The 23,358-nt window shown below is 37.8% G+C and overlaps 1 protein-coding gene and 1 pseudogene across 2 annotated transcripts in view; one reads left to right on the forward strand and one right to left on the reverse strand.

Moving 5' to 3' along the window:
- STARD13 (StAR related lipid transfer domain containing 13) overlaps positions 1 to 23,358 on the reverse strand; it is a 499,956-nt gene that overhangs the window by 351,467 nt on the left and 125,131 nt on the right. For both annotated transcript variants that reach the window (XM_059996021.1, XM_059996020.1), the window contains exon 2: positions 11,143 to 11,278. In XM_059996021.1, coding sequence (XP_059852004.1) covers positions 11,143 to 11,172 — 30 coding nt within the window. In that variant the 5' untranslated portion in view covers positions 11,173 to 11,278. The remainder of the gene's footprint in view (positions 1 to 11,142; positions 11,279 to 23,358) is intronic.
- Positions 7,856 to 8,593, forward strand: LOC132413592 (polyadenylate-binding protein 2 pseudogene; annotated as a pseudogene).

Raw genomic sequence — 23,358 nt, forward strand, 5'->3', positions numbered from 1 at the left:
ACAGAAAGACAGCCCTCCCTCACCTCCACTAACTTTCTGTTACCCACCTAGGGGAGCAAGTTTCCGAGATTTAATGATGTGCTGGGATGATGGATTTTCCCGGTTAGTTGTCCCTGACAGCTCACCTCCACAGAACAGCCCTTCTTTAGCCAATAACAGTAACCCATGTATGTATATGAGTTTCACAATCAACAAAGCACTTCATATAGAGAAAACTTACTTTATTGCAGAAAGGCGATTTGGGGGCTCACTTAAACTCAGGGACGTGATTATGCATATTATCTTTAGGACACTGTGTCCCCTTTATCTCTAGGTTCACTTGTTCACGGGGTTTTTAGAGTCATGGCCTTTGGAATTCAACTTTACTTCCACACTTGTTCCAGGGGCAGAGCTGTTTTTCTCACTTTCCTTAAGAAAACCAAGATCATCTTTGAATGAACTGCACATTCATCCTGCAATTCAAGGTAAACCCTGATCCCCTTATATCGACTGAAGTCTAACTCAGTGAATTCTACCGTAGTCACGTAAACCTTCCTTAAACAGTCTGTTTTTTGAGGATAACTGTCCAAAGTTAGGTAATTCTCTTAACTTTCTCTCATTATTTTGTTAATACTCTCTCTGACTTAGATGCCCTAACTTTACTTATTTGTAACAATTTATAAATAAATAAATAAATAAGTAGATAGATAGATAAGTGATTTAGATCACCATCATGTCTTTCCTTCTGGCTTGTTACTTAGAGCTGCTCTGTTCACCAGCCACATGTGGCTGTTGAACACTTGGAGTGTGGCTGGTCCAAATGGAGATAACGTTGTCAGTGTAAAAGGCACAGCACATTTAAAGGACTTAGAACCCAAAAAAGAAATATCTCAGTGATAATTTTTGTGCATTGGTTACATATCAAAATGACATTTTAATATACTGGTTTCAATAAAATATATTATTAAAATTAATTTCACTTGGTCCTTTCACTTTTTTTTTAAGGGGCTACAAAGTTTAAAGTTATATACGTGGCTCACATTATACTTCTATGGGCAGCGCTGACCTAGACCTTTTAACTTTGCATTCTAGGTCTTTATCCTACTTCCCCTCCTCCTCCCTCATGCTTAATTCAAGCCCAAATCTCCTGGCCTATTTTCTTTTCCTATGGCATTAACATCCCCACTGAACTAACAATTCTGTTCGATTACATCTGTCCTAGCCAAAGATGAGTGTCTCAGCCCACAGGTGGTGGGGGATAGATTTAAGTACTCACTACCACTCACAGCAAGTATGCTGGCCCTAAAGTTATTCCATTAGAAAAAAAAAAATTCCCTTATTACCAAAATAATGTCTGGAGACTTAATACAAAGTAGGCAGAACAATGGCAGAATATTCAGAGATATCCCTACTGGTCTTGGAAAGCAGAACTGACTTCCTGGAAAATTACATCCAGTAAGACAGTTCCACATGGAGTGAAACAAATTTAGTCCTGATATTCAAGGGAGTGCATAAAGATTCCTCTGAGAATGTGGAGTTAATAAAAATGGATGGTGAAACCGGTTGTGTTTTTCTTGAAGGGAGTTCATAGGCAGTATCAATCCAGCCCAAGGGAACAATGGGGCTGAATATTTTCCAAGTGCTTGACATAAAGAGCAAAACTTATTTTCTCCATTGTGGTCTGCCACTATTTTTACAATTCTGATATTTTTACAGACAAATCAATCCACACACAGACATGTTTATAATAAACCATTGTTATACCCTGACGTTTTCAAACTTACAATGACCAGAATATAGGAAGAGCCACCTGCCCTGTCTTCATGTCCTCTTTACCTGCCACTTCCTCCCAGCCATGCTTTCCTTCTCCAGCCTCAAGTTCTGCCTGGGACCCGTTAAAAAAACACTTAAGGCTTTAAGAGAATCAGTTAAAAAGCTGTGGGAAAGCAGGACCCATTCAGGGGGCTGGTCTCCAGAGTTCTGCCCCTCTCACACACCTCTGAGACAGTTTCCTGTGCATTGCTTGATTTGTTTTTATCTCACCGTTACCAACTTTAAAAAATGCACAACGTGAGAATTGTGAGTTAAGTTTTATTTGGGGCAAAATGAGGACTATAGCCCGGGAGACAGCATTTCAGATAGCTCTGAGAAACTGCTCCAAAGAGGTGGGGGGATGCTCAGGATATATGTGATTTTGGTGAAGGGGGAGTACGTGCAGTCAAGCACATATTTTTTGCAGAAGGTTTCTGCTAGTCTCGTGAAGGTTACAGCTAGTCACGAGGAGCAGACGTCACCATGAAGGATTTTAGTGCTTTTCTAGATATGACGAGATACAAGAATTGGGCTCATAAAATCGGCTCCTGAAAATATCTAACTATCTGAAGACCTGTTCTGCCAGTTTTTCCCAGAGCACAGAGCGCCTCATTCCTGATCTCCACCTGAACTTTCAGGGGGTGTTGAAAGTCAGCAGCTGCAGCAGCACATGATTTAATCCTTGTAGAGGTAGATGGCAAGTGCCAATGGCAAGAGCCAGTTTGCAGTTGGCACTGTGTTACACAGCCAGAATTACCGCCCCCCACAGATTTATTTGGGTTAAGAGACCTAAATGGGAAGGAAACCCAGAAAAGAGGGGATATATGTATACGAATAGCTGATTCACTTTGCTGTACAGTAGAAACTAACACAACATTGTAAAGCAACTCTACTCCAATAAAAATTAATTAAAAAAATAAACTTTTAAAAATGCAAATATTTCTGAGAGTGTTAAAGGGCTTTCAGAATTTTACACGTCGGTGTGAATTATTCAGTCAAACTGCCTCTCTGCTCCCCTTCCCCAACAAGTGATCAGCAGCCTACCCACTGCTTGTCTTCCTCAGTGATAAGGACAGGAATCTAATTTCAAAATAAACAAATAGAAAACTGCCTACATGGGCTCCTCCTTAAATCTGCCAAGATATTAAGATTTTAGCAGTTAAAAGAGCAACGTCAAGTCTTTTGAGACATGTTATGGCCAATTCACAGTGTTCTTTCTTGCAGTGGGACTGCGTCTTGAATTTCCTCCAGTAAAATATTGTGAAAACTAGGAAGCGTGAGGAAACTTCATTTTTGCTTCATGAAAGTAGGAGGCGGTATGGGACACCAATTTATGGTCCTATGGCTTTAACTGGGGGGATGGAAATTTCATCTTTGGTTATGCAACTATTTGGGGAGGGTGGGGAAGAGAGACAACATAGGTCAGGAGCGATGGCATAGTTCACTAACTCACCACCCATTCACTCTCCCGGAACAGTTGTGTAATTACTAAAGAACATGTACCTCAGGACACTGACATTTCTGACCAGAAATTCACAGTCACTTCTGCACTCTGTAAATCTTAATGGAGACTTTCCTGGATGTTTAAAGTCTTTAGGACCCTTATGTGTTGTTTATGGACCAAATCCATTTAGATCACCTAAACAATGGCCATCCCGATAGGGGCTGTCTTCCACTGGTCACTTAAGGTCATAACACATGCCCGCCCCACTCAAAAAGCCACAGAAAACATATCCTTGATGATTAAAATGTTCTTAATCCCTGTTCCAAGTTCATAACACAGGAGATCAACAGTGGAGAAAACTTGAAAATTTAAGAAAGCTTTATTTTTTCCAATCTTCTTATAGGAGATGATGCATTAGTAACACTTCTAAGTGCTACACCCAGGCAACCCAACGCTAGAACAGCAACCCTCACAAGGTTCTACACAGAGTAGGCACTCAATAATATTTGCCGACTGACTTGTTCGATGTTCTATTAAAATCACTGTGAAATGTATATCCTGTTTTACTTATAAATGTATTTTCTCTAAATACCGTCTTACCATAGATATCAGCTCATTTTCAGGTGCCATCTGGTGTGTAACTCTGGCTACACAGGTCTGCAGAGTGGAGGACTTACTACCACAGCTGATGCTGCTATCCATTCAAGCCATAGAGGAAGTGTGTGTAATCAGTAACGGCTATAAAATGAACCAAAACAAAAGCCTTGAATTTTTCAGATACATCGTTTTAAAATGCTTTTCAATAATTTAGAGGAGAAATATATTTGGTTGGTAGCTGGGGTGATCTCATGGGCAGATACAACTAGTCAGGGCTTCAAGAATGCAGTGGCCACATGTGGCTTGTGACTGCATATTTTCAACCCCACGACTGGGCTGTGTTCCTGAAACAGATGTCATTTTACACAGATGTGGCTCTGTATGTATAAGCTCCAGTAAATACTCTAAATCTGCAGGGGACAAAAGGAAGGACCTAGACATTCTAGAATAGTTAGTCATAGTTAATCATGAAACAGTATAAATACTAGTGTCTTATTCTCTAGGATATTACCTTTTTAAGAACAATAATGAGCAGTCTCTACATCTGCTGGACCACTACTTACATACAGATAGTCCCTGGGAATTACTACCTCAGCCTAGTGGCCAAAGTAACTCTGCTTCCCCCACAGCCGCTGCTATGAGGATATGTTTCACATGTCCTCCTCATTCCTTTGACCATGCAAAAATCCTTTGAACTTTCTCCCACTGTGGAACCCAAGCAAGGATCCATCGGGTTGTTATGCTAGAAATTATGGCAGAAGGGAAGGAAGGAGAGGCTGGATATCTCCTGCAGCATCATCACCTGAGGCTTCTCCTCTCTCCCATTTCCACTGCTACCTCTCCTCCAGCTAAGTTACAGGATCATGTCAAATCTCTAGCCCCTGTTCCATCCCAACTCTTACAAAGCCTCCAGGTATTTCTTAACTCTTCCTTAGCTTCTTTAGTTAGCTTCCAGGAAATTCACTGACTACAGGTGGCCTCCAAAGTATAGATAACATCACCTGTCTTATCTCCCTCTAACACTCCTCTGGGAAAAATAAAAGGTATTCACAGGAGGCTTTTATGTGGAGCCCCTTTGCTCGGTATTTCATAACTTCCAATGAAAACCCTTGGAAAACTTGCAGAGCAAAGAATTGTCCTTGCTGGAACTACTTTCCTTATTTCTCACTAGTCAAGGGCTGAAAGACATAATAGTTGAAAACAAAGAAGGTGGCAGTGGAAAGGGCAGCATGATGCCCAAACCCTAGTCCTCTCAGGGGAAAACAAAAAGGGGTGACCAGAAGTCTGATCTGGGTGGAAAATTTTCTCTAGAAATTTCTCCTAGATAGAAAGTCTTCACCCGTGACAACTCTTCAATTCTTAACATCCTGGAACCCATAACTTTTTGTGGTGTGAATGTGTATACATCTACCTTTCTAGTGTTAAAACTTTGCCAAAACATTAGTCCAAATGTGTCTGAGTAGCAACTCCTACTCAGTAGAAAAGAGACCCTATTGAAATAACTAGAAGATACTACACACTGAACATTTAATGAGTACCTATAATTTTCAGTTTCTGTGCTAAGCACTTAGGTTACTGAGATAAATGACACAGTCTGGACTTCAAATTGCTTCAAAGTTGGTGAAAGGAAAAACAAAGAAATATATAAATAATATTAATGTGACAATTGTTAGAAGAACAGAGCCCTTCCTATAGACTGAGTCTTGAGAACCTAGTAAATTGAATCAACGTGAAGAAGATAGAAAGGGAATTCTAGGTTAAAGGAGCGAAAGATGCAAATATGAAGAGTGTGAGAAGAATTCAAAAGTAGTTTGATATGGCTGGAATATTGAGTGAAAGATGGAGGAGACAAAAGAGGAGAGGCTGGAGAGGCTGTCATGGCTAAATTCTGAATGGCTTTGTCTTACATGCACAGAAATTTGATTTTCTAGCAAAAAAAAAAGAAAAAAAATTGAAGACATTGAAGGATTTTCCCATAGAACAGAGACATGATCAGACTTAACTTTTTAAAGGGTCACTCTGTTTGAATTTTGGATAATGGATGAGGGGTATTTGATACTAAAGACCAATTAATAGGCTGCATTTCAGGTGAGAGATGGACCACCCAGAGCATTGGCATTAGGGATGAAAAGGAGATGAGTTAACACCTCATTAGAAATGCAGACTAGAGAGGACATGGTGACAATGAATGTGAGTTTAAGAGAGAAGAACAAAAATAGGGTGACTCCAGGTTTCTGGCCTGAACGATGAATTCACTGAAAGTGTCTTTCACTGAGACAGGAGAAGACTGTAAAGTTCAAGACTGAGTCTGAGGTGCATTGGAACATGCAGTTCAAGATGCCAAGACAGCCAGCCAGGCACAAGGGTCTGGGCTCAGGAGGAAGATGAGGATGCAGATACAGGTTATGGAGAATATATCTGACGAAGCTGGCTAGTCCACACCTCACCCCACACCTACTTCCCTGCCCAGAATATAACTCTCCGCATCACCCTGTCCGGTGCCTTCCACCCACCCGCGAGTCTGGGAATTGAGCGTAAATCAGAAGCTGCTCGTGAGTCACTGGCTTCAGAAATGGGTTTTACCTGCCTTCTGAAATTGAGAACAGAGAAGCCAGAAGAGCCCCAGATTTTCAACTGGTGGCTGTTTGTCTTTGCTTTCTTTTAAATACCCTTCTTCGCCTTGGCAACCTGGCTGTCTGAATTTATAGTTTGGACTTTCTGTTTGTGTCAACCTAACCTGGACCATTCCCTTAGCCAGGTCACAGTCAGCGCTAGCCCATATGATATTTTCATAAAATTTAGGAAAAAATGTCCTCTTTGGTTGGCATTCACTGTCTCAAGTACTCACAAATTGGTGAGCAGAAGATATCTTTGTGACCCTGTGCAGGGCATACCATCTGTATGTGCAGCCTGACTTCAGACCAAGATATTTGGCTCTTTGGTGAGGATGTTTATGCCCAGTTTAAGTCCTGAGCTGTTCGTGTGTCTCACTTATACTGGCAGCTACCATGAAGAGCTTTCTTCACTTCACTCCTAGGCAAATGACATCTGAGATGAGTAGACAGAAATAGTCCCATGACGGCAGAAGGCTATATTCCAAACTTTGGAAATGTTCTACTAAAAGCATATAGAAGTATTGACAAGCAATAAAGGGTTAGACACCTTGATCCTCCATCCTCTACACAGCACTAGCCCCATGGGAAACCTGCCTAGGGCTGGCGGAGGCCTTGCTCTCAGTATTTGGCAGCCAGGGCTACATTCAGAAATGAGCACACATTCCTCAGACATGTTCCACAGGGCAGTGAATTCTGCACATCTTTACGAGTGAAACTGGGTTTTACAGCCTAGCCTGAGAAAATATGAAAATGACAGTAAGTCAGATGAATGAATGTACATCAGGCTGACATAAATCTGTGTGGAAGGATTTGTCTCCTATCTTGGAAGAAATCTAGCTAATGGCAAACTTCCTCTATTATGGGACCTCTGAGTTCATGACATATTCAGAGGAAATAGAAGTGAGTTGGCTCTAGAAAGTATTCCCTAGAAAAGGAAAACAGCAGGGAAAGCTTTCAGAAACCATTGTTCATCTACTGAAAGATTCACAGATAGAACAGCAAAAAAAGTTCTTCTGCCAAACTGACCCCTGCTTGCATGCTGCCTGTTCATATGTGACTTGCAAGGAATGCCCATGGCACACATTAGTGGTAAAAACATAAAACAGAAAAAGATTCTCAGAGGCAATATAAATCCCAGTATTAATATCTGAGGCTATGTATTCCTCCGCTCCACACCCTATGTCAGTGACAACTGGCTGAGCACTCAGATTATAATACTGTTCTGAATGGACCAAAATATGAAATAGTCCCAAATTTCTTACTTAATAGTTTATAAAGTTATCCTGTCCTTATCCTAAATGAGCTAATGGAAATTAATTGCCTGCTCCGGGATAATTAAGGGCTTACTGTAAAAACAAAGTAACCAGAATAAAAATAAAAAGAAACTTTAGAAAATCAGATAAGGGTGATGGCGGTGGAGGCGGCGGCAGCAGCAGGAGCAGGGGCTGCAGGCGGTCGGGGCTCCGGGCCTGGGCCTGGCTCATGAGCCCACGGCAGCCCGGAGGAGGAGGAGGAGGAGGAGGAGGAGCCGGGACTGGTCGTGGGTGACCCGGGGAACGGTGTCATTGAGGGCCAGGAGCTGGAAGCGATCAACGCTTGAGTCAGGGAGATGGAGGAAGAAGCTGAGAAGCTAAAGGAGCTACAGAACGAGGTAGAGAAGCAGATGAATATGAGTCCACCTCCAGGCAGTGCTGGCCCAGTGATCATGTCCACTGAGGAGAAGCTGGAGGCTGATGCCCGTTCCATCTATGTTGACAATGTGGACTATGGTGCAACAGCAGAAGAGCTGGAAGCACACTTTTATGGCTGTGGTTCAGTCAACCGTGTTACTATACTATGTGACAAATTTAGTGGTCATCCCAAAGGGTTTGCATATATAGAGTTCTCAGACAAAGAGTCAGTGAGAACTTCTTTGGCCTTAGATGAGTCCCTATTTAGAGGAAGACAAATCAAGGTGATCCCAAAACGAATGAACAGACCAGGCATCAGCACAACAGACCGGGGTTTCCCGCGAGCCTGATACCGTGCCCGGACCACCAACTACAACAGTTCCCGCTCTCGATTCTACAGTGGTTTTAACAGCAGGCCCCAGGGTCCTGTCTACAGGGGCTGGGCTAGAGCGACATCATGGTATTCCCCTTACTAAAAAAGTGTGTATTAGGAGGAGAGAGAGGAAAAAAAGAGGAAAGAAGGGAAAAAAAAAAAAAGAATTAAAAAAAAAGGAAAACAGGGCTTCCCTGGTGGCACAGTGGTTGAGAGTCTGCCTGCCGATGCTGGGGACACGGGTTCGTGCCCCGGTCCAGGAAGATCCCACATGCCGCGGAGCGGCTGGGCCCATGAGCCATGGCGGCTGAGCCTGCGCGTCCAGAGCCTGTGCTCCACAACAGGAGAGGCCACAGCAGTGAGAGGCCCGCGTACCGCAAAAAAAAAAAAAAATTACATTCCCTTAAGAGGCAATAGCCAATGGATTATAGTGGCACATTAAAGATGATGTCTTTCTCCTTTTTAACTTTCATTGTTAATCTTAAATAAAGAAAATCAATAGATTTGTAATAAACGCTTTCTTCTTGGGCTGAGAAACACTCTAAGAAGAAAGCCTTGAGTAAAAGTTCGGTGTTATCCAGCAGTCGTTCTTCACCAAAAAGAAACAAAATGTGGATCACAGTAAAGATAATTAAGATGTGCTGTATTTTTTCTTTTTTTAATTAAAAATAATTGTCTTTTAAAAAGTACACTTTATATTTTCAAGCAGTTTTAGGTTCACAGGAAAACGGAGTCGGAAGTACAGAGATTTCCCATATACTCACTGACAGACCCCACACACGTACACAGTTTCCCTTACCAGAGTGGTACGTTTATTATAACTGATGAACCTACATTGACACATCATAATTACCTAAAGTCCACAGTTTACCTTAGGGTTCACTCTTGCTGTAAATTTCATGGGTTTTGACAAATGTATAATGACATGTATCCACCATTATAGTATCATATAGAATAGTTTCACTGCCCTAAAGATCCTCTGTGCTGCACCTATTCACCCCTCCCTCCTCCCTAACTCCTGGCAACCACTGATCCTTTTACAGTCTGCATAGTTGTGCCCATTCCAGAATGTCATGTAGTTGAAACTATACAGTATGAAGCCTTTTCGGACTGGCTTCTTTCACTCAGTAATATGCATTTTTTCCAAAGGCATTACAAAATTCCCAAGGCAATGAATGATATGGCATAATGATAGAGCATGAAGACTCAGACTCAAGTATTGGTTTTGCCCCTTTGGTCAAGTTACTTAAATTTCCTGGGCCTTGGTTTGCTCATCTGTAAAATAAGGATACCATTAATACCTATCCCACTAACTTTATGATGTTGTTGTGAAAATCAGATTTCTTTTTAAAAAATGGAGGTAATAATGCCTATGTTGTAGGGTTGTCGTATGGATTAAATAGGCAATGTCTGTGAAGAGCTTAGCACTGTGCCTGGAACATATTACATATTTAATAATGGTAGCTGACAATTTTCAATTTAATATGTGCTGAATATTTTCTATTTGACCCTCTAAAACTCCTCTCTCCTCTTTTCCATCTTCCTTTGTGGGGCACAATTGCCCCACACATGAAGTGAGTGCCCTTCCCTCCTGATTTCCTGATGAGCTCAGCTAATAAAAAAAATGGATAGAAGCTGGGAGGGAGAGAGATGGGTGTTTTCTCCCTCTGCCTATTCTTTGTCAATCTGGAGTCTGGCTGTGGCTGTAATCCTCTTCAAAGGCCAAAGATCCTCCTGGGCAACAGTTGTTGGTTTCCCTTAAAGCTGCCCAGACTTTTGTAAGTAATCTCTTAAATGATCTCTTTTGAGGTAATTTAGAAAGTTTCTGTTGTTTCCTGTCATAATATTGTCCCTTTCATATTTACTTGCAAAATTATTACTCTTTTACTTTGTAAAGCAGCCAGGGAATCATAAAATCAAAAACCGTAAGTAACTCTATAAAACCTTGCACATTATTACTAATATCCCTCTATATCCAACACTTCAGAATTTATGAAGATGTATCAATACTTTTGGATTCAAATAAAAAATGTGAAAAAAAATTAGAAATTTGGAAAAAAGTTATAAATATTAAAAGTTGTAAAATATCTATAAGAAAGGCTGGTCAATTTTTCCTCATTAAAAATATACCAAACACAACAACAACAAAATTCCTGGGCATTATTTAGCTTGGTAGAGCAAAGACAATTATTTAAACAAAGTGTATTTAATGTTTATGACTGATGTTTTACAGTTATATTCCCCAAGAAGGAATCAGCCTCTTTTCTGGAACCCTGATCACTGAGAGGCATACTGTCCTAATAGACAAGACTTTTATAATAATAGTTCAAGGAGATCTTCAACTGCAGCAGGAATTTTCACTAATAATTAAGAAATTAATTGAAGCACGTATGATCTACTGCTATGACTCTACTTATCACAGTGGACTATTAATTTTATCTTAAAAATCACAGAATGCATTTTTTCCAGTTTTATAAATATTAACTATATATGTTTTTCATTACAAATCATGTTATAATAAAAAACAGGTCAACCTTAATGTTTAACTTAAAACACAAAAAGTAATAGAGAACATGCAAATATGGTACTCTCTTCACTGTATGAGTGGGGCATGGCCCTCCACCCAGAATATTCTGTAAGAAAGCTACTTACCTTAGTTTTGGGTCGAGCTCCAGTTGACATTAGGTTTGGCACACCATCAAGATTCTGAATGTTTCCAGTTTTATTTCTACAAATTCCTTCCTTCTGATGATTTTTCTAAAAGATTACTCTTCAGGTTTATAGAATTCTGTAGAAAAAAATTTTAAACAAGTTTTTTCATGTACAAAGAATTATTCTCAGGCAATAATTCAAGTGAATTACTCAATAAAAATACATATTTCAAAAACCTGAATGGTTTTGAAAGTTAACATAAAATGTGAGAATATTCCTAAATAGCAATAATGTTTCCAAAGACATTTATACTTAGGCTCAGTAAGATCAGTCCTAGTAAAGCCTGTGAACTTGTAAATATAAATTTACAAACTAAAAGTAGTTTTATACTACCAAGGTAAAATATAGTACTATACTGGCATATTTTAAAACTTTTTAAAAAGCAAATCCAAAGGTATCTAAAAACTTGAAGTAAGAGGTGGCTCATTCAAAGCCACAGTATTCTTTTAAGCTTTAAGATCTCAATTTATATATTTTGTCATAGTAGGGAACAAATTATAAAATTTTATTTCTGAAGATTAGCTGTAGAAGTAAAATGAGTAAAGATGTTAGCATAAAGAGAATCCTAAACTTTTCAAATACAGTAAAAGTTCTTCTTCCAAAATGTTAAATTCTTATTGAAGTCATTGTTTTCACAAATTCTTCCCATCACTTGGAAATCTGCCACGTCCCTCTATGTGCAAGTTCCTTATGTAAGTTACCTAGAAGCCTATGCTGCAGTGTTCTGTCCTGGTTTATTCCTTCTGAAAAAAGGACCAAGGTTTTCAGAAGGAAAGGTTGGAAATGTGAATTTTTCATTTAACTAAAAATTTAGTCATTGCTTGTTAGGTTGTTCTTTGGGGTGGGAAATAAAACATCTACAATATACAGCCTTACGTGTAAATCTAGCACTGCCAAGTACTAGCTATACCTGGACTTAGTTTCCTCAAATCTAAATTTAATCACCTATAAAACAATACCTTCTGACTTCTACTGAACACTTCTTTGTGCTTGGCATATTTGGCCAACGGAATGTGAGTACAAAGGAACATGTCAAGTCTGAGCAGAAACTTCATATGCTCTGCTTGGAAATCATAGTTTTCTTACTCTTGATGCTTACAGAAATTCCACTATGGGGAAAAGAAATAAATATTATGATGAGAATACTGATGATATGGTGTGATAACAGGCACTACGTTAATGAGTTTTACATATTTACATTTTGGGGAGAATCTCCTGACTTGATCTTCTGAACAGCAATTTACTAATTCAAAAATGTCTGAGAAGGGTTTGAAGGACCTAGAAGAGTGTGTACATATTCTGCCCTTGAAAAAAGATCATGAAGGATCTAACAGGGTCTTGGCTTAATTCAAATGCACAGTGATTTTAAAAGGTATGAAAGTTATTAAGCTGGAGAAACAACAGTGGCAAATTAGACTATGTTGGACAGGCAGTCAGTAGTGCTGGCAATACAATGAGTGGGCCAGTGAGTTGACCAATGAGTACTATACTCTTCTGACTACTGCTAACGTCCATTTCTGCTGGCTGGTGTAGACAGTTTGACAGGTGCCTAGAAGAACACCCACTGTGGGTTCATTTGTAAAATGAGGATGATGCTGGCACCTATTTCAATAGGATGCTGCCTACTACATGAAAGCCCCTTCAGTACTACTGTAGCTGCTATTGTAACACAGCCTCTTTTTCTTTGGGAAGTTACAGACTGTATCTTATTTAGGAAAAACTAACATTTGATGACAGAATGTTAAGCACAACATCCTGTGTATGATACTTTCACATGTATTCCCTCATTTTTTTCTTCTCAGTAACTGTGAGGGGGGTCCTGTTGGTTGAATTTTATAAAAGAATTCCTAAAGAGAACAAGTTGCTTGACTAGGATCACACAGCAAATGAGAATGCTAAGATCTCTTGATTCTTCTCAGTAACTTCTCTCTTCCCCCATATTTCTCTTTGTATCCTGGCCCAGCCCCACTTCCCCAACCTCTCCAGTCTAAATCTCAGCAAGGGTCTGTTCCATCATAGCCTTTGTTCAGCTGGTTAACAGGCTTGGGCTCCTTTTAGCCTTACTGAAGACAGACATCTATGGAGGCAAGGAAATGGGGGTGAAACTGCAGGAAGGAATTGACCACTACAACCCAGCAGTTTTGTAGAGCTCCTGTGGCCCAGGTATAGCCACTTACAGCACTTAGTGAACATATGCTAAGGCACTTTATAATTTTGATGCTGTTATAATACAAATAATATCCTTTCATAAAAGTACATTTTCTATATTCTGTTACTTGCATATAGTAATTCAATTGATTTTTTTGCTTAATTGATGTTGTTTCCATAAATATTTGTAAGCTTTCTGATTAACTTTATATATTTTTGGGGGGCTGTCTTTGTACTCTTACATCAGTGACTAATGGTAAATTTGTTTCTTTACCATTCCTCATTCTTTTCTATTATTTTCCTTATAAGTAGGCTTGGCCTCCAGTCAGAGGTGGTAGTATCCTGATTTTATTTCTGATTTTAAGGAGAATGCTTCCAGTGTTTCTCCATTTAACTGCAATGCTGACTGTACTGGGTTTTGTTTTTTCTTAATCAGGCAGTTCCATTCTTTGATCAAAGATTTTTATATGAAAGGATGTTGAATTTTACTGAAAGCATTTTCTCCATCTATTAAGATGATCAAATTTTTCTTCTTTAATCTCTTAATTTATAAACTACATTAATTAATCTTATGCTAAACCAACCATGCATTTCTGTATTATATTATCAATGTACCCTTCTAGTCTTTAAGATTATTTATGATAATGAAGATTGGAATTTGTCAAATGCCCTTTAAATAACTAGACTTATCCATGAACTATAGTAATAGATTCATAATTATTAAACTATCATTATATTCTTGAGATCAACTGTGCTTGGCTGTGGGAAGCAGTTCCTTTAACACTTATTGATTTGGTGTTTTCTTTGGTCTTTTTGTACCCATTTTCATTTTTTGTCCTCTTAAGTTTTTATGTCAAGAAGACATTAGTTTCATAAAATAAATATGGAAATTATGCCTCTTTATAAATAAGATGTAGAAATTTTATATTGCATGACAATTATCCATTCTTTGAAAATCTCTAAGAACCCATAGGCAAAACTCTTTGACACTTAGAGGGAGGTAGTTTTTTGATAACTTTAAAAATTTCTCCTATTGGTTTATAGTCCATTTTTGTAAGTTACTCCTGAGTGAATTCTGACAATATATGTTCTATTACACTGTCTATTACATGAAGTTTTTCAAATTTATTAGCAGACCTATGTAGACTCTTGCACTTTGAAAATCATATTGTATCTGATATTATAGCCCTCTTGTTCCTGTTCTATTTATATTGTCTAGTGGAAAGAGCCCAACCAAGGATTTAGGTTAGACAGACTCAAGGTAGATAAGCCAACTCACTTGTAGTAATCACCACTGCCTCTGGGAAGCCTTTCATCACTCCTGGTAGATGTTTCTGTGAATTCCTATATTTCCTCTAGCAAAACATTTCTCTCACATTATTATTGTAGTTGGTTTAATGAGCAGCTTCTATGTTAAACTGTAAGCTCTAAGAGGGTAAAGAGGAGGTCTGTTTAATTTCCCACCAAGCACTTAGCACAGAGTGAGTATTCAATAAATCTATGTTGAATTAACAATTACTTTTTTCCATGTCCTTCTCTGCTTGTCTCTTTCATAAGATCATAGTTATAATGGACTTTTATAGCTACCATACCAAGAGGGCTGAAGAATGATTAAAAATGCCAGCTCTGGAGCTAGAGTACTGGGTTCAAAGCCAGGCTGTGCCACTCACTAGCTGTGTGACTATGAACAAAGTATTTCACTTCTTTGTATTTCAGTTGCCTCACCTTTAAAACCAGAAATAAATAATGTTTTGTACTCACTAGATTGCAGGGAGTTTATATGTGTGAAACACTTAAAAGTGTGTCTGGTACATAGCGAGTTGTGAATTAATGTTAGCTATTGTTATGTTAGTACATGACAGGTAAATGAATGGATAAAATAATAAATCTGTAAAAATAGAGAAAATACAATACTTGCTCCACCTCTGGGCTTCTCTGAGGATCAAGTGATGTGAGTTTTAAATAATGACAAGCATTTGAGGTGTTTTATTAAAAGCATTACAAACGGGAAGCCCCAGTGGCCACAGGAAGAGAACTGTTCTATTCTTTGGAAAAAAGTGACAAGGGCAGAGAAATACTTAATTAGGTTTTGTTCCTTATTGGAATTTTTCTGTAATATTTTAGCCTCGACTACAATAAAACTACATTATTTTAACTACACAACTTTAAAAGTTTAATTTAATATTTTTGTAACTACAAAATAACTGAACAAGAATTTTTCCTGAGACATGATAGTTCTTTGGGAAATAATCTCTTACTTTTCAAATATCCTTTTTTCTGGGTCTTTATCCATTACTTACTTTTTATAGTTCACATTTTATTTAAACAATGTCTCTTCATTTGTTTTTCTTACGTTGACAAGAAAAATTTTAAATGCTATCCTTGTAGTTATTCTCAAAGTTTGCTATGTATAGGTATTAGCCCTAGAATACTGAACTTCACTGATATAATAATCATTGAATATTTTCTGCTACATACAACCAAGCCATGACATAGGATGGCAAGAAACCAAATAATAAAACTCTCTTCCTAATCTTTGTTCGAATTTCATATAAAGAGAGCTTAGGAAAAAATTCCTAAAATAAGATATTTATGCTTATGCAAATACAGCAAAGAATGAGGTGGGTCATTGTTGCTGATTGTCCAAACCTGGAGAGGCAAAGAGCAAATTCTTTTACCCATTCTGCTCTTTTTAAAATAGAAGAACAAAAATACAGAAATACATAAAGATAATCCTATTATTTAAACAATTCCAGGGACATTTCTAAAACTTAACACACACTATTCAAATTTTTACATAATATTTTAAAGTATAACATGCCATTCTTTAATTTCCTCATTTGCAAAGAAGTATCTCACTAGTTAACTGACTTAGAAATTGAAGATAATTACATTTGATTTTTTGGAGGAAAGCACAATGTTTATAAAGAAGCATCCATTTTTAAAAACACTTAAAATACTGGCTATTAATATCTAATTGCAACAACAGGTATAAATGATGTAACATCAATTTTGATCCCAATTATAAAGGGTCAAAGCCATACATAGACTGAAAGTTGCCCTTGCCATTTATTTTTCAAGTAGTATATTTGTTCTCTATCTCAAAAAAGAAGCTTGTGTAATTAACTGTCAAGGAGCACTAAAAACACAAAGAAGAAATTTAAGCACACATGAAAATTTTCCCAAGCTGAGTAAAGTCATTTGTACTGAATTTATTTTTGACAGTGTTTCTAATCTGTTCCTCCCATAACTGAGACTAATTAACTTATCCTGCTAAAACACCAAGAAAGACATATTTGATTCCAGATCTATCTGAAAAATGAGAGACCTTCACTTTTCATATTCCTATAGCTAGACACAAGAGTCCCCTTCTCCATCACATTAATGATTACTACCATTTATTTAGTGCTGTGTAGTGAAAGCAGGCTGCTGACTAATTCAGGTCCTGATTTCCATGCTTACTGTCATGTGACCTGAGCAAGTTACTTAAAGTCTCCATGTCTCTGCTGTCTCATTGGACTAACATGGGAATAATAAGATCTACTCATAGAGTTTTATTTATTACCTCCCATTTGATTTTTTGGCCCATATTTTACCCAGGATATTGTCACCACTTCAGGATGCCAGTTCTAACAGCATTATATTATCTATGAGAGCTATGACTATACCCTTTCTGATGAGTTAATTACTACAAAAGGTTACCAAAGACCCAACACGAACAGACTAAGAAAGTTAGTGCCATACTAATTGAAGAACCCAAATGTCTCTTCTAAATCCTGTGATGTGATCCATTAATGATAGATAAAGTGATGGAATAAAACATGAGATGTGTGAACACAGAATACTCACAATTATGTATAGTTCTACTTAACATAGTGACATATAAGACAAACGTTTGTAGTCTCGTGTTTTTTTTTTTTTTTTTCACCTGTACATAGTTGATTAGGTAACTGCATCTTTTCCCTGTACCCAATGGCTTCCTTAGGCAAAGTATCTTTGGAGTTAATCAATTTCCTGTCTCTTCTCATTCATTCATTCATTCATATGCCAAGCACTGCCTAAGCACAGGGAAAACAAAAATAAATACAACATATTTTCTTTAAGAGCTCTAGTCTACAGAGAAAGGGTCATGTAGACATAATACTACAGGGATTTAAGCCAAAGTATCATATAAAATGATACGAGAACACAGACAAAAGAAGAAATAATTCTGCCTGGGGAAAAGGGAGAGTTCATAGAGGAAATAACCTTTAAACTGAGTTTTGAAGTAAGAATAGTAGTATTTCAGGGAAGGGAATCCCAAGGGCATGAAAGCACAAAAAGAATACAGCATGTTCAAAGAATAGTGAGGATTTTTATCTGACTCCATCTGTTGATGCCTAGAGGATAATGGCAGCAAATGATGTATGAAAATTAGATGCAGTCCTCAGATAAAAAGCTACATATTAAGGAATTTGACTTTTCTCTGTAGGTAACGGGAACCTTGCGGATTTTTGGTTTTATACTGTTGTATTTTACGACTGAGAATGTTAAGAAATATAGGGAAACTATATAAATATCAAAGAGTTTTAAATATGCAAAATAGACATCAGTATCTCAACATTTCTCATTTGAGCTTACCTCTCCCTTGCCTCTGCTCCCTCCTCTTTGTGACCGATTTTTCAAAATAATATTTTTATTGTAAAAGAAAGTGGAGATATAGAAAAGCACACAAAACAGATGCACAGCTTAACGAATTACTCAAAGGAGAAAAATCTTAACCACCATCAGGTCAAGAAGTAAAAGTTTGCCAGAACTTCCCCTCCAACATGCAAAACGCCTCTAAATCCTCCATACCAACTGCAATCCCATTCTTCCTTCTATAAGGAATCATTATCCTTTTACAGTAATTATTTCCTTACATTTTTCATAGTTTCACTAGTCAAATGTATATCCCTAGATGCTGGTCTTGCTCCTTTATATATTTTTTGATATGTCTTTTAAGTCTCTTTTAATCTAAAACTTATTTATGCTACAAGTTATCTGTTGAAAAATCCAAGAGTTTTCTACACTGTAGAATTTTCCAGTCTCAATTTTACAAATTGCATGCTCAATAGTTCATTACAGCTTGTTCCTCTGTCTTCTGTCTTTCTGAAGATCAGTAGTTGAATTATATTCAGGCTCATCCCTTTGGCATGACTTGAGGTAGTGTTGAGTGCTTCCATGAAGAGGTATATAATGTCTGATAGTCCTTTTTATGATATTAGCAGCCATTGATGCTAAATACCTATATTTATTAATTTATTGGGGGTTGTAACGCAATGATATTTTAATTCTTTTTTTCACTCATTAGTTGGAATATATTTATACAGAGATATTTTTCCTCATTTACTATGTGGTTACCCAGTGTTACAGTTCATATAGGAAAGCAGGATAAATGCCCGAGTCTTTAACTTCTTTTGTTAGTTTTCCAGACAATAAGTTGGTTCCCCATCATCCTCCAAAAGAGATCAGTTGGGTTTTTTTAAAAAATATCGTTATGAATTTAAATATATGTGATGACTTTTAATCCATTGCAACTATTCTCAGGATTGAAGTAGTCCTATCTTTGGCTAGTGGGAGGCTTTTCAAGTTGGCTCCTAAGACCCTAGTTGTGTTTGATAGTTCCTTACTATAGTATGACAAGCCGTTGTAGTCTCATCTTGTATACTTCCTCCCTTAAACCTACAATTAGAAATTTCTTCAAGAAGCCCTGGCTTCTTTTAATGAGGAATCGCATTTCAAGAACACATTCTGCACAAGAGGGACAGTCATTATTACTGGGTTTGGTCACTGGTTTCTAGACGTTTTCAATGAGACAGAAAGAGATACTTCAGGAATTCATACTGATAGTTCTAATTCAAATTTAGGACTATAAAACTTCTACATAATCTCTAAGCTATTTTATGTGTATCTCCTTTCTTCTTCACTGAGAATATTGGTTCCCAAGGACATAGGCTATGACAGAATTAGAATATCCCATAATCATTTTTTAAGATTACACATACGTTAGTCTTAAAATAACAATACTGATACTACTGCCCACATGAGTACCAAAAACACTAAAAATTTTTTTGCATATGCTCTCCCCAATTCTCCCTTCCTACTTTTTTAGCCGTTATATATTATACTCTTGTCCTCTTAGCCTTTGTTTAGCCCTAATTCTACTAAGAACTATATATTTAATGTTCAGCACCTGTCCTTATGTTGATGTTTCTCTGGTCATGTGGTTACCTGAAGTTAATTCTCTAGTAGATTCTTCAGAAAGGGTTAATGAGCCCCTGTGCCCTTTTTACTTGAAAGTCAGTTTTGCTGGATACAAAATGCTTGGCTCGTATTTTCTTCCCTTGAGAATCTTAAGATAATCTTATTTTCTTTGTGCATTAAGTGTTGCTCTTGAAGTTTGATAATTATCTAATTGAAATGTCTTATAAATCATGTGCTCTTTCCTTCTCCCTAGATATTCAAATATTTTATTTTTCTTTAAAACTCAGTAATTGTACACTACAATATCTTGGTGTTAGTCATTCTGGATAATATTCTTAAGTATATGATGAGTAACCTCAAATCCTTATTTCAGAAAAATTTTCTTGAATTATAGTTTTCAGCATTTCTTCTGGTCCCTTTAGTTTTTTTCTTCTTTGATAACTTGTGCATTTTTTAGTCCCTTTTAAAAAAGTATTCTATCCCAAAGTCATAAAAAACATTCTAAAAGTTTTAAAGCTTTGACTTTCACTCTTAAGCTCTTAATATACCCAGAATTGAGTTTTGTGTATGGTGTGATGTGTGTACATATTCTTTTCCTGAAAACATAGGAGAAAAGTTTATGTTGTTTGGGTTATCAAAAAAGTTACACTTCTGAGCAACTGTGTATTTGTATTTCATGGAATTATGAACTAATTTGATTCATATGTGGTGTCTCAGACTTGAGGAATGTAAAAGTGTAGCAGTGACCATGTTGGCTTAAGGCAGCAGAGCAGAGAGAAAGAGCCACGTTAGGAGCTAACTGTATTTCTACAAACAGGCAGGCCAAGGAAAGACAAGTGGTTCTTGTGAAACATATGGGCACCTACCAGACAGAGAGATCAGCCAAGAAGTCTCTTGAAAGAGACTACTTCAACCTAAATAGGCATTTCTCCAAAGAAGATATACAGACTGCCAACAAACACACGAAAGAATGCTCAACATCATTAATCATTAGAGAAATGCAAATCAAAACTACAATGAGATATCACCTCACACTGTTCAGAATGGCCATCATCAAAAAATCTACAAACAATAAATGCTGGAGAGGGTGTGGCGAAAAGGGAACCCTCTTGCACTGTCGGTGGGAATGTAAATTGATACAGCTACTATGGAGAACAGTATGTAGGTTCCTTAAAAAACTAAAAATAGAACTACCATACGACCCAGCAATCCCACTACTGGGCATATACCCTGAGAAAACCATAATTCAAAAAGAGTCATGTACCAAAATATTCATTGCAGCTCTATTTACAATAGCCAGGACATGGAAGCAACCTAAGTGTGCATCAACAGATGAATGGATAAAGAAGATGTGGCACATATATACAGTGGAATATTACTCAGCCATAAAAAGAAAAGAAACTGAGTTATTTGTACTGAGGTGGATGGACCTAGAGACTGTCATACAGAGTGAAGTAAGTCAGAAAGAGAAAACAAAATACCATATGTTAACACATATATATGGAATCTAAAAAAAAAAAAAAAAGAAAAAAGAAAATGGTCAGAAGAACCTAGGGGCAAGACGGGAATAAAGATGCAGACCTACTGGAGAATGGACTTGAGGATATGGGGAGGGGGAAGGGTAAGCTGGGACAAAGTGAGAGAGTGGCATGGACATATATACACTACCAAATGTAAAACAGATAGCTAGTGGGAAGCAGTCGCATAGCACAGGGAAATCATCTCAGTGCTTTGTGACCACCTAGAGGGGTGGGATGGGGGTGGGTGGGAGGGAGGGAGATGCAAGAGGGAAGAGATATGGGGACATCTGTATATGTATAACTGATTCACTTTGTTATAAAGCAGAAACTGACACACCATCGTAAAGCAATTATACTCTAATAAAGATGTTAAAAAATAAAAATTAAAAAAAAAAGAAGAGACTACGTTACCTAAGAGATAAACTTAAAGGAGAAAGCCAGTTAAGAGGGTACTGGGATCCCAACAAAAAGAATCTTAGTGGGGTGAAATCAGATGCCCACGACTAAGTATTGCTTGAAGTCCTAAGTATTGCTTGAAGTCCTAAGTGGTCACTCAGGAAAAAGGACAATCTTTATTGTAGTTGGAGATTCCAGGCCAAGGAATCTAAAGAGCCTTCTTTAAATATCAAAGTCCCAAGAATGCCAGTTGCAGATTGTCACAGCAGTGGCCATGTAAACCTGAGTCTTCTTCTCCAGTCCTTTTAATACTGGTCCAGCCCTGGAAGATCAGACACTGCAGTGAGCAGACTGCATGAGGAAGCAGTAGAGGGAGATAGGAAAACAAAAGGGAATCCAAACACTGCAAGCCTCTCAGCCTGAAACAGTTTCAACAGTGAGGATAAGCTTCAAATAAGGTAAGACTATGGAGTTGTGAGATTATGCATGGTCTGGAGGTTCTGAATAGTTAAGTGACACTTCTTGTGCCCAAAGGTGACCAGAGAATGTTTTTGTTTTTTTAAGAATGATTGGAAAAGCTATGAGGCCCACCCTAGAAATCATTAAAAAGGTGGAGAAGAAATAGTCCATTGAATAGACTTGAAGGTAAGCAGTAAGAAAAAATAAAGCTTTCTATTCAACCTATAAAGTTGTTTCCATTCAGTAAAAGATTACATTTGGTAAATAAAATTAACTTTTGTTGACACAGATTGAAAAAAGTTAGGAAGTACATGGTTAGATCACATGTGAATTTAAACTATAGCCCTGTTTACAACTGCAAAGTATTATGTCAATCAAACCTTCAAACTCCTGAGCAAACTTCAACTGTTCCATGGAGAAGTCATCCTGATCCGACTATAAGGACTTACAGAAATGGTGCATAGAAAACTCTAGGCACATACTAAGCCCTTAACAAATGATGGCTCTTCTTATCATGCCCTTCTTTGCCATTACAGTTGAGAGAGGCCACCTCACATTTGATCATAAGGTATTTCCCATTGGGTGAGTGTCTTTTTTTCTCCAACTAATATCAAAGTTCATCAGAATACCAGTTAGAACTTTGTAACTAGAATTTTTTAATAATAATTGATGACTGATCAATAAGTAGAGACAAGAAGAGTTAGGACATCACAATTGGAACAATAGGAATGCTTTGGGGTAGGCAAGGGAAAGCCAATAAGCAACACTGAAACGGCACCTTTTGTTAGCCAACTTTTCACTTTTTCTAATCTCAAATTTATTATCAATCGAACGTCTCTTTATTTTATGACCTGGAGTCTCCTACCATTAAACATCAGGCCTTTAAAGATTATTTTATTTTGTGGTATCAGACTTTTGGAATAAGACTATCTTCTTTGGGGCTTCCCTGGTGGCGCAGTGGTTGAGAATCTGCCTGCTAATGCAGGGGACACGGGTTCCAGCCCTGGACTGGGAAGATCCCACATGCCGCGGGGCAACTAGGCCCGTGAGCCACAACTACTGAGCCTGTGCGTCTGGAGCCTGTGCTCCACAACAAGAGAGGCCGCAATAATGAGAGGCCCGCGCGTCGCGATGAAGAGTGGCCCCCGCTTGGCACAACTAGAGAAAGCCCTCGCACAGAAACGAAGACCCAACACAGCCAAAAAAAAAAAAAAAAAGACTATCCTCTTTGGAATGGCACTCAAGCTCAATGAGAGCCATATGACTTAACTGAATAATAACATTTCTGCATGTGTAAAGTTGCCTCCAAGAAGTATAAGAATATTCTACACAAAGCAAGGGAAACAGTTGGTGAAGAAGTAAGACAGAAGCGAAGCATATTTTCTCTTTGGATTTAAATGTAATTCTA

This window comes from Delphinus delphis, chromosome 18 (genome assembly GCF_949987515.2).
Source record: "Delphinus delphis chromosome 18, mDelDel1.2, whole genome shotgun sequence".
Lineage (NCBI taxonomy): Eukaryota > Metazoa > Chordata > Mammalia > Artiodactyla > Delphinidae > Delphinus > Delphinus delphis.